This window comes from Pipistrellus kuhlii, unplaced genomic scaffold, assembly GCF_014108245.1.
Source record: "Pipistrellus kuhlii isolate mPipKuh1 unplaced genomic scaffold, mPipKuh1.p scaffold_m20_p_9, whole genome shotgun sequence".
Lineage (NCBI taxonomy): Eukaryota > Metazoa > Chordata > Mammalia > Chiroptera > Vespertilionidae > Pipistrellus > Pipistrellus kuhlii.
The window spans coordinates 11804322-11818311 of record NW_023425595.1 but is presented as its reverse complement, the minus strand read 5'-3'; the positions used below and the strand labels follow the sequence as shown (position 1 = coordinate 11818311).

At 38.9% G+C, this 13990-nt stretch overlaps 2 protein-coding genes across 2 annotated transcripts; one reads left to right on the top strand and one right to left on the bottom strand.

Annotated features, from left to right (window-relative positions):
- The first annotated feature begins 3463 nt into the window (after positions 1-3463).
- Positions 3464-4425, top strand: LOC118713130 (olfactory receptor 9I1). Its single transcript, XM_036427516.2, has one exon. It carries the CDS (start codon positions 3478-3480, stop codon positions 4423-4425), a length of 948 nt encoding a protein of 315 aa, XP_036283409.1. The 5' UTR covers positions 3464-3477.
- Positions 4426-12154: 7729 nt separating this feature from the next.
- Positions 12155-13139, bottom strand: LOC118713689 (olfactory receptor 6Q1). The gene has a single exon (XM_036428563.1). The coding sequence runs from the start codon at positions 13124-13126 to the stop codon at positions 12173-12175; it is 954 nt and encodes a 317-aa protein (XP_036284456.1). The 5' UTR covers positions 13127-13139; the 3' UTR covers positions 12155-12172.
- Between the last annotated feature and the right edge of the window lie 851 nt (positions 13140-13990).

Genomic DNA, 13990 nt, shown 5'->3' with positions numbered 1-13990 from the left:
CCCTCCTGAACCAATAATTCTTCCTTATGAAATTCTGAGCAGACAACAGAGCTAGGTTTCAGCGGCTGCAACAAGACCATCAAGTCTAAAGATGGATACAGGTGAAAGAGAACTTCACACAGTCCTCAGCTCTGAGTTCCGGTCCTGGCACTAGCACTGATGAACTGATACAGCGGGACATTGAGGGCCACTGGCAAAGAGGAACTAAGATAATTCATTCCCTATAGAATCTGCAAATGAGCTTTCAGACTAATGAGACTTACAAGTTGCCACAAAATCCCACAAGATTTCTGTTTTCTTAGCAATATTTTTATTTTTCAATTACAATTGGCACACAATATTATATTCATTTCACGTGTACAATATAGTGATTAGACACTTATATAACTTATGAAGTGATCACCCTGATAAGCCTAGTACCCACCTGGCACCACATATAGTTATTACAATATTATTGACTATATTCCCTATGCTGTACTTTACATCCGTGTGACTGTTTTCATAACTGGCAATTTGCACATCTGATTCCCTTCCCCTTTTTCACCCATTCCCAAAACCCCCACCCTCTCATCTGGCAACCATCAAAATGTTCTTTGTATCTATGAGTTTGTTTCTGTTTTGTTTGTTCATTTATTTCCACATGATTTGTTTTTAATCCTTTCAGATGTGTGGAGAAGATGAGATAATGAGCTCCTGCTGAAGTGTGTTCTCCCAGATAAGACTGGCTTTTCCCAAGAGTCATGGGGGCTGTCCCGAGTGTTGATTTATGGTTCTGAAATAACATTTGTGCTCACTGACTCCCTCCCACAAGACCATCCCCAAAAGCACTTTAAATATCTCACCGGTTTTCTCAGTAAAAATCTGTCAGCTACATTCATCTATTTGAGCAATAGTAGCTGCTTTCTACAAAATGCTTAAATTACCTTGAATTACTTTGATTCCAAACCTAAGATAAACCCAAATGGATTATTTCATCAGGTAATTAAGATGGAATTGTGACTTTGGTGACATTGAGAGGATACTGGCTCTGAAGTATGATTTGCACAAACTAAGGAAGGTGAAACTGGGCAGAGAATCTGGTCATTGTCATTGTAACTTGTCATTAAATGGGACTGTGTCCAGTCTGGAATTTTAGCTCTTGTATAAAATATGCAAGTAAGATTGGGTGGATTTGTTTAGATATATAGTTGTAATCTCTTGAGACTTATGTGTCATGAGGTAAATTTTAGAAAATATAAACACTTTCATGGGGCAAGAGTGGGGTATTGGAGTGCAATACTTAGACAAGGGACATTACTGTAAATTGTGATACTGCCTGTAATATGCTGGAAGTGGGATTGGTCATATGTACTATAGCATTGGCCTTAGAATAAGACAGAAATGAGTTAGAATCTGGGCTTTTTCCATGACTAATCATGTCGTTTTAGGCCAAGTTTTCATTTTCTTCAAGACAAAATAATACCTTTGTCACGGGGTCATTGTGTGGGTTATGTAAGATAATGTATGTAGAATGTTTAACATCCTGATCGGCACATAGCAGGTGCTTAATAAATGACTACCAATATTAGGAAGAGCAGCACACCATAGTGGTTCAGCCCCATAATTCTTGGATCCAGGAGACCAAGAGTAAGAGCTAAACATCTTGTCTTTCTAGCTAAACATCTTGTCTTTCTATGAAACCTCAGGTAAAGTGCTTAATGTTTCTAAGTCTCAGTTTCTTCAACTGTAAAAATGAAGATAAATATTTTACTCTCATAATGTCAAGTTGAAATGAAATAAAGCTTTTCAAGTGCTTTACATGTTTCCTGAGTCAGGCCAATAGCTCAGTAAATGTTAACAAAACATTTTGAGAAACCAATCTCAATAAGGTAAGGAGAAATTTTGTTGAGCTCCTTCATTCTCCCCAATGAACTCAACCTTTGGAGGCAAGAGAAAGAAGAGTTTGGGATAGGTTTCAATTTAAAGTAAGCACAATGTTTCAGGGCATCTCTTTTCTGAAGGGTTCCTCTTGGTAAGACTGACACTTTTTCCAGACTCTCTCCAGAGATCTCATATTTTTCTACATTACCTATTATAATCAAAACATTTTATAAGTGGGGATGTCAATCCATGTGTCCCTTGGCCTTCTTAAAATGTCTACTGGTCATAGACCTTGGCTTTTCCTCTTGAAAAGTGTTCTAAGCTCAAGGAACCTGTTCTTGCCCTCTACTTTGGGCCCATACAAGCTACTGACACCCAAACCCCTTCTTAAATAAAATCATACAAAACTGGGTGCCACCATTCTGGTCCTGAATTTTTTCCTTCTGGGAAATATTCTGGAAATTGACTTTCTGAAAAATAAGCACACTCTACCAAATTAGGTAAAAATCCAGTTAGGTTTTCAAAAATCATGATTATGTTTCCATTTTATTATTGAGAAAACTTGGACTCTAATTCGGTTAAGCAGTTTTCCCAAGAACATAACAAAGATGAGATATGGCCCAACAAGACTATCTTAACCTTAAAAAGAGAAAGAAGAAAAGACATGAACTACAAAAAAAAAACAACAAAAAAAAAACTCCAAAATCAAACTTTTTATTAATATGATGTGATATAACTGGCAAAACATTGTGTAAGTTTAAGGTGTACAATGTGTTGATTTGATACATTTATATATAACAATATGATTACCACCATAGTGTAAACTAACATCTCCATCATGTCACATAATTATGTCTTCTTTGTGGTGGGAACAATTAAAAACTAGTCTCTTGGCAACTTCGGAGTTTATAATACAGTATTGTTGATTATAATCATTATGCTGTGCATTAGATCTCCAGAACATATATCTTCTAGCTACAAAGCTGTAGCCTTAAATAACATTTAATATCATGTGACTGAGCAATTTTGACCACATAATTATGCAATTAGAAAAAATATATCAATAGATAAGATGAGGGAATAGTCAATATACAACGCAGATTCATCATCTCCCAACTTCTGAAAGGTTTTCATGAGCAGGAATTAAATTGTCATGATTGTCTGAAAGGTGTAAAAACTAAGCCAATGTGTGGAAGATAAAGGTAGAAAGAATCCAGGTTCCAAAATAGAATTAACAAGTAGAGCTGTCCACAGAAGGAGGCTCACCCAGCAACTTAAGGCCATGTAGACAGTATGTGGTAGAGGAGACTCCAGCATCCAACGGGGACTAGAACTAATGCTGAATAGATTCTTTCCAAATCTAACTCTATGTTTCTCTTATCTTCACAGAATTTTCCAAATATAAACCAAAATTTGTTTGAATTGAAGCACCAGCTCATGGCTCAGTTCCAAAAATACAGGCCAAGAAGAATCAGCCAGGTAAAGGATTTCTCAAAAACAAGTTCGATAAATTTGCCTGAAAATATAAACCTAAAGCTCCAGAGAAAGAAACTGTATTTTAATTCTAAGGTTTTCTTATTCTTTATTTTATTCTCATCCAAAGTGCGCATTGAATCCATGGCCAAGAATAATCTCACCACAGTAACAGAGTTCATTCTCATGGGCTTTACTGACTACCCTAGGTTGGAGATTCTCCTCTTTCTGGTGTTTCTGAATTTCTATATAGTTACCTTTCTGGGGAATGTGGGGATGATTATTCTGATCCAACTGGATGTCCAACTCCACACCCCAATGTACTTTTTCCTGAGTCACCTCTCCCTTCTAGATGCCTGCTACACCTCAGTCATCACTCCTCAGATTTTGGCCACACTGGCCACAGGCAAGACGGTCATCTCCTATAGCCAATGCGCTGCCCAGTTCTTTTTCTTCACCATTTGCGCAGGTACAGAGTGTTTCCTGCTGGCGGTGATGGCCTATGACCGCTGTGTTGCTGTCAGCAACCCACTGCACTACACCATAGCCATGAATCCCAGAATCTGCTGGAGGTTAGTGGTGGGAGCCTATGTCTGTGGGATATCAGGGGCCATTCTTCGAACCACATGTACCTTCACCCTCTCCTTCTGTGATAACAATCAAATCAATTTCTTCTTCTGTGACCTCCCACCCCTGCTGAAGCTTGCCTGTGATGACACAACAAACAGTGAGGTTATCATTTTCTATTGCAACTTTGTGTTTTTAGCCAATGCCTTGGTCATCCTGATTTCCTACCTACTCATCATCAAGGCCATTTTGAGAGTGAAAACTTCAGGTGGCAGGGCCAAGTCTTTCTCCACATGTGCCTCCCATCTCATTGCTGTAGTCCTTTACTTTGGGACTCTCATTTTCATGTATCTGCGTAGTGGCTCAAACAAATCCCTAGAGGAAGACAAGGTTGTATCTGTCTTCTACACTGTGGTCATCCCCATGCTGAATCCTCTGATCTATAGCCTGAGAAACAAGGATGTGAAAGCAGCTTTCAAAAGGGTCATTGGTAGATTCCAGGTGTTTTGGAACATGTATAGCTGAGAGAGAGGACCTCTGGGTCCATTTTCTTTCCTATACTATATCAATATAGTATAAAAGACACCAACATTATATGCAACCTCTACCCACCAACAGAAAGAAGGAACCACGAGGCACACAAGAAAAAAAATGCAAATGTGATAACATTTGTTTCCAGCAACCCTATAGAACTTTCTTCTTCTCCCCATATCCCACCTCAGATCCATTCCTAGAACTCAAAAGTCTCATGTTACACTCTGACATCATGACTTATAGAATCTCCGGGGCCTGGTGTGCCTTCAGTTTTTCTCTTTCCATCCCATTAATTTTTTTTTTTCTTTGAATAGCTGAGTAACTGGTTATCTTAGCAAATAGGGCGTGTTGCACTGGTATAAGATAAAACTGAGTCTTTAAATGGTCAAAGGAGGGGATTGTTTGATAAACAGGCTTTCCTCTTCACCATTCTAGAAACTTGGGTGTCTCCCCCTCCCGCCCCTTTCCAGGGATGTCTTCCTTCTTGCTAGTACCAAAAGAATAGAATTTCTAAATTTGTAAATTTCCTTCCCGCTTGAACACTCATTGATTTTGTGTTCCTGATTTAATGCTTTTCTGACATCTTCAAGATTAACTAAACCATCTTATCTTTGGGGCTATCTACTCAATGACCTAGTTCTGAGAGATATGGTGTGACAGGGACATATACCCCACAAGGCCAGAAAACCAGACTGTGCTGAATGATCTTACTCAGAAAGTATTTTATATTCCAAGGCACTCATCCAAACACTGCCCAAATGTCAGTGTATCAAGCTAATCTGAATCTCTAAAAGAAAATACTTAAAAGCTAAGTTGGTAGGTGTTGGGGAAAACAAAGACTACTATTCTGTAAGAAATCAAATCAATAAAAAATGAAGGTGGAAAAACTATGATACATCTACACAATGGAATACTATGCCATAAAAAAGAAGGAATTCTCATCATTTGCAGCAACCTGGATGGAATTGGAGAACATCATGCTGAGTGAAATAAGCCAATCAATGAAAGAGAAACACCACATGACCTCACTCATTTATGGATAATAAAGAACATTATAAACTGATGAACCAAAAGATAGATATAGAGACAGTAAAGCAACAAGCAAACTGTCAAATTACAGCAGGGAGGGGAAGGAGATCTGGGGAAGATAATAGATCAATCGAAGGACTTGTATACATGCATATAAGTACAACCAATGGACATAAAACTCTGGGGAGGGAGGGTATGTATAGGAGGGAGGGGGGCAAAAAAAATCAATAAAATATATATATTTTTTTTAAATGAAGGTGGGCCTCATCTTTAAGACTGTTTGTTCCGTCAGACAAGCTATTGTTCTAGACCAGGAGGTGGCGATTTTTTTTCTGTAAAGGATTATAAAGTAAATATTATAAGTTTTTCAGGCCATAATTTTTCTGTTGTACATATCTTATCTTTTTAGAACATCAGTTTCTTCAAATAAAAAACCAATTACTATTTCTCTTTTTTATTTAATTTTCATCTTCCAGTGCACTTTAATCAAAATTCTGTCATCGAGTGAATCCAGAGACATGGAAGCATGGAACAGAGTGCAAAATCTTGGAGGGAAGGTGGGGAGGAGGAGTAAGTGGGAGATAATCAACCAAGGACCTTGTATGCATATATGCATTGCTCATGGACATAGACAATGGAGTGATGAGGGCCTACGGCTACGGGTGGGGACAGGCTGGAGGGGGTCAATGGAGGAAAAAAGGGAAGATATGTAATATTTTCAACAATAAAGAACTATTTTTTAAAAATTAGAAGACTAGCATATATTGTCAGGATGGGTGTGTCAATTCAGTCCTACAAATGGAATTTCCATAATTTATATATCATACATGTATAAAAAATAAAATATATAATATCTAGCTTTATAAATGTCCCCACTTAATCACTTGATCTTTAAAATAGTTAATACTACCTCTGTCCAATAAATTAAGCATCCTGGAGTTACTAATCATGTGTCAGCCAAATAACATCCATTTCCTGAAAAAGTTCTGGAGAAAATACTCAATTAATATTTCCTTTTTGAAATAATTGTTATAAAGATTAAGGAAGATGATAAAAATCAATTTTGAGATTTAGATTAGTCAGAACAGACTGGGTTTGCTATGGCAACAATCAGCTCTAAAACAAAGGTTTTATTTATAATTCACAGTTTTTTATTTGGTAATTAGTAGCAGGATTATTGCAAGCAAGAAACCACCAGAGAATTTGGAAGAATCAAGTAAATTATTATTGTACACGAAATCCATGCACTCAGTGAGGGGAAGGGAGGTGGGTCCCTCAGCCCAGCCTGCACCCTCTCACAATCTGGGAGCCCTCAGGGAGTGGGCCTTGCGCTCACCAGCCATCAGCCCAGCTTCTAGCTAAGCAGCACTCCCCCTGTTGGGAGCACACTGACCACCAGGGGGCAGGTCCTGCGTTGAGCATCTGCCCCCTGGTGGTCAGTGCGCATGATAGCAACCAGTCATTCCACAAATTCAGTTGACTTGCATATTAGTCTTTTATTATATAGGATGTATAAATATATTTATTATAAGGAATTGGCTCATGCAATTATGGAAGCTGAGAAATTCCACAATGTGCAGTCAGCAAACTGGAGACCTAGGACAGCCAATAATATAATTCCAGTTCAAGTTCAAAGGCCTAAGAAACAGGAGAGCCAGTGGTGTAAGTTGTGTTGGACCTGAGTCCTAAGGCACAAGAAAGCCTATGTTCAAGCTCAAAGACAGTCAGGAAGAGAGAGCAAATTCTTCTTCATTGAGCTTTTTTTTTTCTCTATTCAGGCCCTCAATACATTGGATGAGGTTCACCCACATTGAGGAGGACCAGATGCATTACTCAATTCACCAAATTGGATGTTATCTCACCCAAAAACACCCTCACAGGCACACCCACAAATATCTTGGCACCCCAGTCAAGTTGTCACATAAAATTAATCATCACAACATTGGCTATGTTGCCTAAATCAGTAAGAACTACCTAGTATTATGATATAGGATGCAGACTACTGCTCTTTCATTCCATAGTTCATCGTGGTTGGCCAACCAATAGATAATGAACAACGGTCTCTTAAAATGTGATGGCCAGTAAAAGCAAAGCTTTGGGAACTATGAGGTCTCTGTAACGCAACAAATGGTAAGGAATGAGGAATCCAAGATGGTGTGGTAGGTGGTTGCTTCTAAAGGCATTTGGATAGTTTTAATTTCTTGATAAGAAACAATAAAAATCAGAGACTATAAATTATATATTTTAAAATATCTGAACTCTTTCAGCCTTAAGGGCTAAGATAATAAAAACAAAACCCAGCATTTGAACTATGGCATTCCAAATTACACTGACAGATAAATTATTTCCCCTTGACTAGAACTGAGTTTCTTATCTACCTAGGCTTAAAGTTGTGATACTAATTGAGAAAGAATGAGAAAAAGAGAGAGAACAGACTACTGGAATGAAAACATAAGGGAAGGTTTGTTTATCCAGTCTAGATCAATGGTGAGAGAAATAATCAATTCCAGCATCTACTGGTGTGCCAACCAGTATATTGTGACCCATTTCATAGCACATGAAGCCAACAGGTTGTCCACTGTAGTTTCGTAGGAATAAATGGAAAATGTGCAAAAAATAGAGAAATATATAGAGCAGTCTGAGAGTTTTTGCAGTAAACATTTTTGGTAGCAATAGACTCAAAATAGACATGTGTGTTACTCAAGAAAGTTGATGATGAACACGTATTTTGCACAAAATGTTTGTCTGCTTTTATCATCCATTATGGGAGTCAAAATGAGGACTTGAAAAGTAGAAGATACAAATCTGCTGTAGGTATATCAACACTTGCTTTCAAACACTGAGCCTGCTGATCGTGGCTTAAAATAGCAGGTGTGTTTACATTTCACTCTGGGAAACGTGACTTTTCAGTCCCATCAAAGGTAATTTAGCTCAACATTTCTTTCTTGCTTCTTATCCACAAGATGGTAAAAGTATGTAAGCCTTTGAAGTGCTACCTTTTAATCAGCCTAAGTGATCTGCAATAACATAGGGCTCATTTGCTAAAATGTTCTCAAAATTTCTATTGTATTCATTTTAAATCAGTCAGAAATCTTGTATCTTTTATCAAAGCATATAATGAATGGAGCACAAAAGCCTTCAACTTTTGAAGGTTTAGCAAGTTCCAAGTATTGAAAACAAATCTTGCAAACTGGAAGGCATTGAAATTTATCCCTTACACTGGATGGGGAAAACTAAATAAAATAAACAAGCTAAAATAGTGCATAATTCAATGACATTTTTTAAAATATCATGGTCATTAAGCATATTCCTCTACATGACCATAATATTATAATACCATTATCACACCTAAGAAAATTACCAATTTTGCCCCATCATATAATTTAATATCAATCCCATATCATCCGGCCCTCACTACTCCCAAGGAGAGATTCTCAGGGCGTTTTGGGCAGCTCTTTCAAATACTGCTGACTGATTCTAATAACCCCTGTCCTTCACCCTCTATAAGATTCAAAATCTGCTTATTCCTGCACATCCTAGGTATTCCTTTGCTGTGACTGAGGCAAAAAGGGACCCAACCTTCCTGTATCTCTTGATTCATTGCTGAATAACTGAAATTTTTATGAGACCCTTGCTTCAAGTTATTCTATCTTAATAAGTTTTGGGAGGGACCTTCATACAGACTAACGTGTATCCTTACAAGCAAAGAGCTTATGATCTACCGTGTTTCCCCGAAAATAAGACATCCTCCGAAAATAAGACCTACTTACAGGTTTCCTTCTGACTGAAATATAAGGCATCCCCCTGAAAATAAGGCCCCCCTAGGCTAAACATGAGAGATTTGGTCCACTGATTCTGAAAGAAATGGAGTCACAAGAAATTCACCAGGAAATTCAGGAATTGGATTGTTATGATGATGTTCAAGAAGATGATGACATGATTGTCATTGAATAAATGAGTAAATTCTTGATACTGTAGGATTCACAGTTTGTCTGGTTTGCGTTGACAACTACCGTACTACCGTACCATATACAGGTAATAAATTTTCTTTATTTTCATTTAACAATAAATGTGTACTGTATTCTTCTTCATGGAAAAATAAGACATCCCCTGAAAATAAGACCTAGCGCATCTTTGGGAGCAAAAATTAATATAAGACATTGTCTTATTTTCGGGGAAACAGGGTAATACTCCCAACCTGATTGTAGTAAACAATATATATATATATATATATATATATATATATATATATATATGAAACTCTTTTATAAGAAGTCAATGACCTGTACCTACTCTGGTTAGCTGCTTGTCTTTGGTGTTAAGAGGCACAGTTGAGCAACCACTAGAACAAAATCTGCTCTAAATGAAGGCCCACCACTCCCAAGAGAAGGTGGGATGTTAATGAAGCCCACAAGTACTGGGCATCAATTAATTAAGTGATAATCCTCTTGGACTGCTCTCCGGGAAGGGACAGAGTTGAATGTCTCAAGGTGTCAAGGCATCCACATTTCTGAATACTGAGATCCATCCTAAGTTCCTGCTGACAGGGGTTTAAAATGCTTCTACCTTGCCATGGCTGGTTGACAATGTTTTTACACCAATATCAGTGAAGCCAGCAAAAGGGGGGAAAATCTATAGATAAAGAAGACTCATTTTAGAGAAACAGAGAGCTGTAGCATCCCAGGGTCAAAGACAGAATCTCCATAATTGTGCCTTGGAAATAAACTTCTAAATAGTTGGCATGTGCAAATTCAAAGGCAAGGGACTAAACAACAACTACAAACCCTGAAAAGAGAAATGGTAACCAAATTACAGATGCAAGGAATAAAAAGATTATGGCACCAGAGAAGCAGGTCCATCCAGATGGGCCGCAGTGAAGTAGACGCACATCAAAGCCTTTGATGGTCTTAGATAATGGTACACAGCAAACTGTAGAGTACTGATTTCAGAGTGTATCTGTGGTCATTCTCACCAAGTCCCAAATCAAAGTACCATCTCCAAGATAGAAACCAGGTTGTTCCTTACTAATAATTAAGTCAATATCCTGATATGCAGAATAGGTAAAGCAAGATAAACAGCACTGCTTATAGAATTCTATCTTAATAACTCTTGTTTCTCTCTGGAATTACTCCCTGTGACATTTCCTGGATACCAATGAAGTTGTGACTATGCTTAACATAGTTAGCACCTCCCAAGACTATTTTTCACTCTGTGAATAAATATACCCCTAAAGAAGGAGTTATATTCTCAGAAATTTTCTGTATGCAAAAAAAAACAAAAACACATGCATTTTCCCTGACATGATTTCATGGTTTATTTTTATTAGCAGCAGCTTTTAAAACTCTAGCTGTCCATAGGAAATGCAGTCAATAATGTTGCCATGACTGTGAATGGTAGGTACCAGGTAGTGCTGGAAGTATCAAGGGGAGTACAATTGCTTTTTTTTCCCCTTGTAATTGTCTTTTTAAATTTTATTCCAAGGGAGCTGACATTTCCATAGATATGCTTTTAAAACAATTTTCAAGGAGCCATGTGGTACAGAGGAAGGACCATTCTATATTTCAAATAAGATAACGTCATTACAAAGCAGATAAATGCCATGGGTCACATGGAAAATCAGTTGTGATTCTGGGGACATTGTGATGGAAATTGCTGGTTGTCTACCAAAATTTGTACAATAAACAATAATATACAATAATCTCTTTTCTACAATAATCAGTTCTGGTTAGATATCAGGCAGTTTAGCTATAGACTGTATTTACCATCTTTGCAATTAGATGTGACCTGTGGCTAACTTCTTACCAACAGAGGTGTGTGGAAGTGATAATTGCCACATCTAATGGAGAAACCTTAAGTCTCTCCTCCATGCTCCATTCTCACCCTTCCTGCCAGTGTTGACAATGTGAATTACAAGAAGGTGCTAAGTTGGGGGTTGGCAAATGGTCTTTGTCACAACAACTAAACTCTATCATGGTAACACAAACGAGGCCAGAGACAACTTATATGGTGTGACAGTGTTCTGATAAAACTTGGTTTATGGACCCTGACATTTTTAACTATAGAAAATGTTTATGTGTAATGAAATATCATTCTACTTTTGATTGGTTCCCAAACTTTTATTTTGTTGTTGTCATTGTTGTTAATACTCACCTGAGATGTTTTTTCCATTGCTTTTCAGAAAGAGTAGAAAGGAAGGTGAGAGACAAAGGAGAGAGAAATATAAATGTGAGAGAGATACATTGATTGATTGCCTCCAGCATGGACCTGCAACCCAGGTACAAGCCCTTGACCAAGAATCCAACCCATGACCCTTCAGTGCATGGGACAATGTTCTAACCACATCAGCCAGGGTAGTTTCCAACCATTTTAAAGTATGAAAACCATTCTTAGCTCACAGGTCATTAAAAACAAGTGTTGAACTGAATTGGTTTCATGGGCCACAAGATGAAGGGAGTTTGGATCCTTAAATGCTGTTGAGCAGAGTCACCCACCAACCAAGAGCACTCAACTTTGACTCCTGTAGGAAAGATAAAATCTCCTTCATTCTTTAAGGTACATTATAGTTAGATTTCTTTTATTATAGCAGATTAGCATTTTATTTTAACTAATACATAGTCCATAATGCTTAACTACTCAGACCTCTGCTGCATTCCATAGTCCTCACCACCCTCTTTCTAAAGGGCAAGGAAACTGGTCCCTACCTGCCCCCTCACTGGCCTTTCCAAGACTTGAGGGAAATGGCTCTGCTCAGAGCTCCCTTCACCTCCTTATTTCGAAGACTGTAGATGAGGGGATTGAGCATTGGTGTGACAATGGAGTAGAAGACAGACACCACCTTGTTGAAGTTGATGGAGGAGGCCACTTTGGTTCGGACATACATAAAGAAAAGAGTGCCATAGAAGAGGCTCACTACAGTCAGGTGAGCTGTACATGTGGAGAAGGCCTTCCAGCGCTCAGCCACAGAGCGGATATGCATCAGCGTCCAGACAATGTTGCTGTAGGACACAGCAATGACCACAGAGGAGGTCAGGAGCACCGCCAGAGAGACCAGGAAGTCTGTGGTCTCCTTCAGGGTGACATCCGAGCAAGACAAGGCTAGCAAAGGTGAGGCATCACAGAAGAAGTGGTCGATAACATTGGAGCCACAAAATGTCAGCTGGGACATGAGGTAGATAGGCAACATAGGTGTGAGGAAGCCTACCAGCCAACAAGCACCAGCCAGACGGATGCAGGTGCCCAAGGACACCAAGGCCCCATATCGGAGAGGCATACAAATGGCCACATAACGATCATAGGCCATGGCAGCCAGTAAGAAACATTCAGTTGCCCCAAGAAAGGTGAAGATGAAGAGCTGGGAAAGGCATCCAGCATAGGAGATATTCTTGTCCCCTTCTCCTCCAATAAAACCAGCCAGCATCTTGGGCACTGTGACTGAGGTATACCCAATTTCAAGGCAGGACAAGTGTGTCAAAAAGAAGTACATGGGTCTCCGGAGCCGAGGGTCCAAAATCACCACCATGATGATGGCCAAGTTCTCCAGTAAGGTAAACAGGTACATGATGAGGAAGAGTGTAAAGAAGAGAAGGCGTGTTTCATGCACCCCGGCAAATCCCACCATGACAAACTCTGTCACGTGGGTCCAATTTGGGGTATATGGCTGCATATTGAAAGTGGGAGCTCAGTAGACTCATAGTCTTGTAGATAATGACAACTGAGAGAGAACCTATGAGGATGTTGAACTGAAATATCTTCCACTTCAGAAGAGGAAAGTGAAGTTAAGACACTATCCCCTCAAAGAATTTATAGTCATTTAGGGCTACAAGAAAGTGCAAAGTTCTACATAACAATAAGACAGGGTATAATGGGAGGAAATAGACCAGAAGCTCAACCAGTCTTGAGGAATCTGAGAAATCTTCCTGGAGAAAGGGTTATCTAAACTGGAATCAGAAAAATAATTGTAAGTTACTGAGATAAAGATAGTGATGTAGAGATGAAATAAGCATAAAATCTTAGATGCCAGAGAGAACATTGTGCATTTGAGAAACTTCAGGCTGTTCTAGTTTACTACCGAGCTTAAGAACTTAGCTTTCTGATCACACATACCTGGCCAGGACTCCACACTGAAGCAAGGAAAATATGACTCCTCTCTCTCTCTCTCTCTCTCTCTCTCTCTCTCTCTCTCTCTCTCTCTCTCTCTCTCTCTCTCTCTCTTTCTCTCTCTGTCTGTGTGTGTGTGTGTGTGTGTGTGTGTGTGTGTGTGTGTGTGTTGAAGAATAAAAGCAGTTTTTTCCTATATAACTTACCTGGACAGGAAACAAACATCCTCAGGGTCTGGCATCCTCTCTCTAAGTCACAGATAAGAGAACTAAAACTATTATAAGACAATACCTACTCTGTACCAGGTATAATGGTGGATGCTGGAGGTGCCATCTCTGTACCAGGCCCTGTCTTGGATGCTTGGGGACAGATGCTCTGTGCCAGGAAGCCTCTCAGCACCACCATGTATCCTGCCCGGTTCAAAGCAGGT

What these genes read in the sequence shown, in the direction of transcription:
- LOC118713130 (XM_036427516.2), top strand. Translation starts at nt 3,478, where the DNA reads ATGGCCAAGAATAATCTCACCACAGTAACAGAGTTCATTCTCATGGGC.
- LOC118713689 (XM_036428563.1), bottom strand. Translation starts at nt 13,126, where the DNA reads ATGCAGCCATATACCCCAAATTGGACCCACGTGACAGAGTTTGTCATG.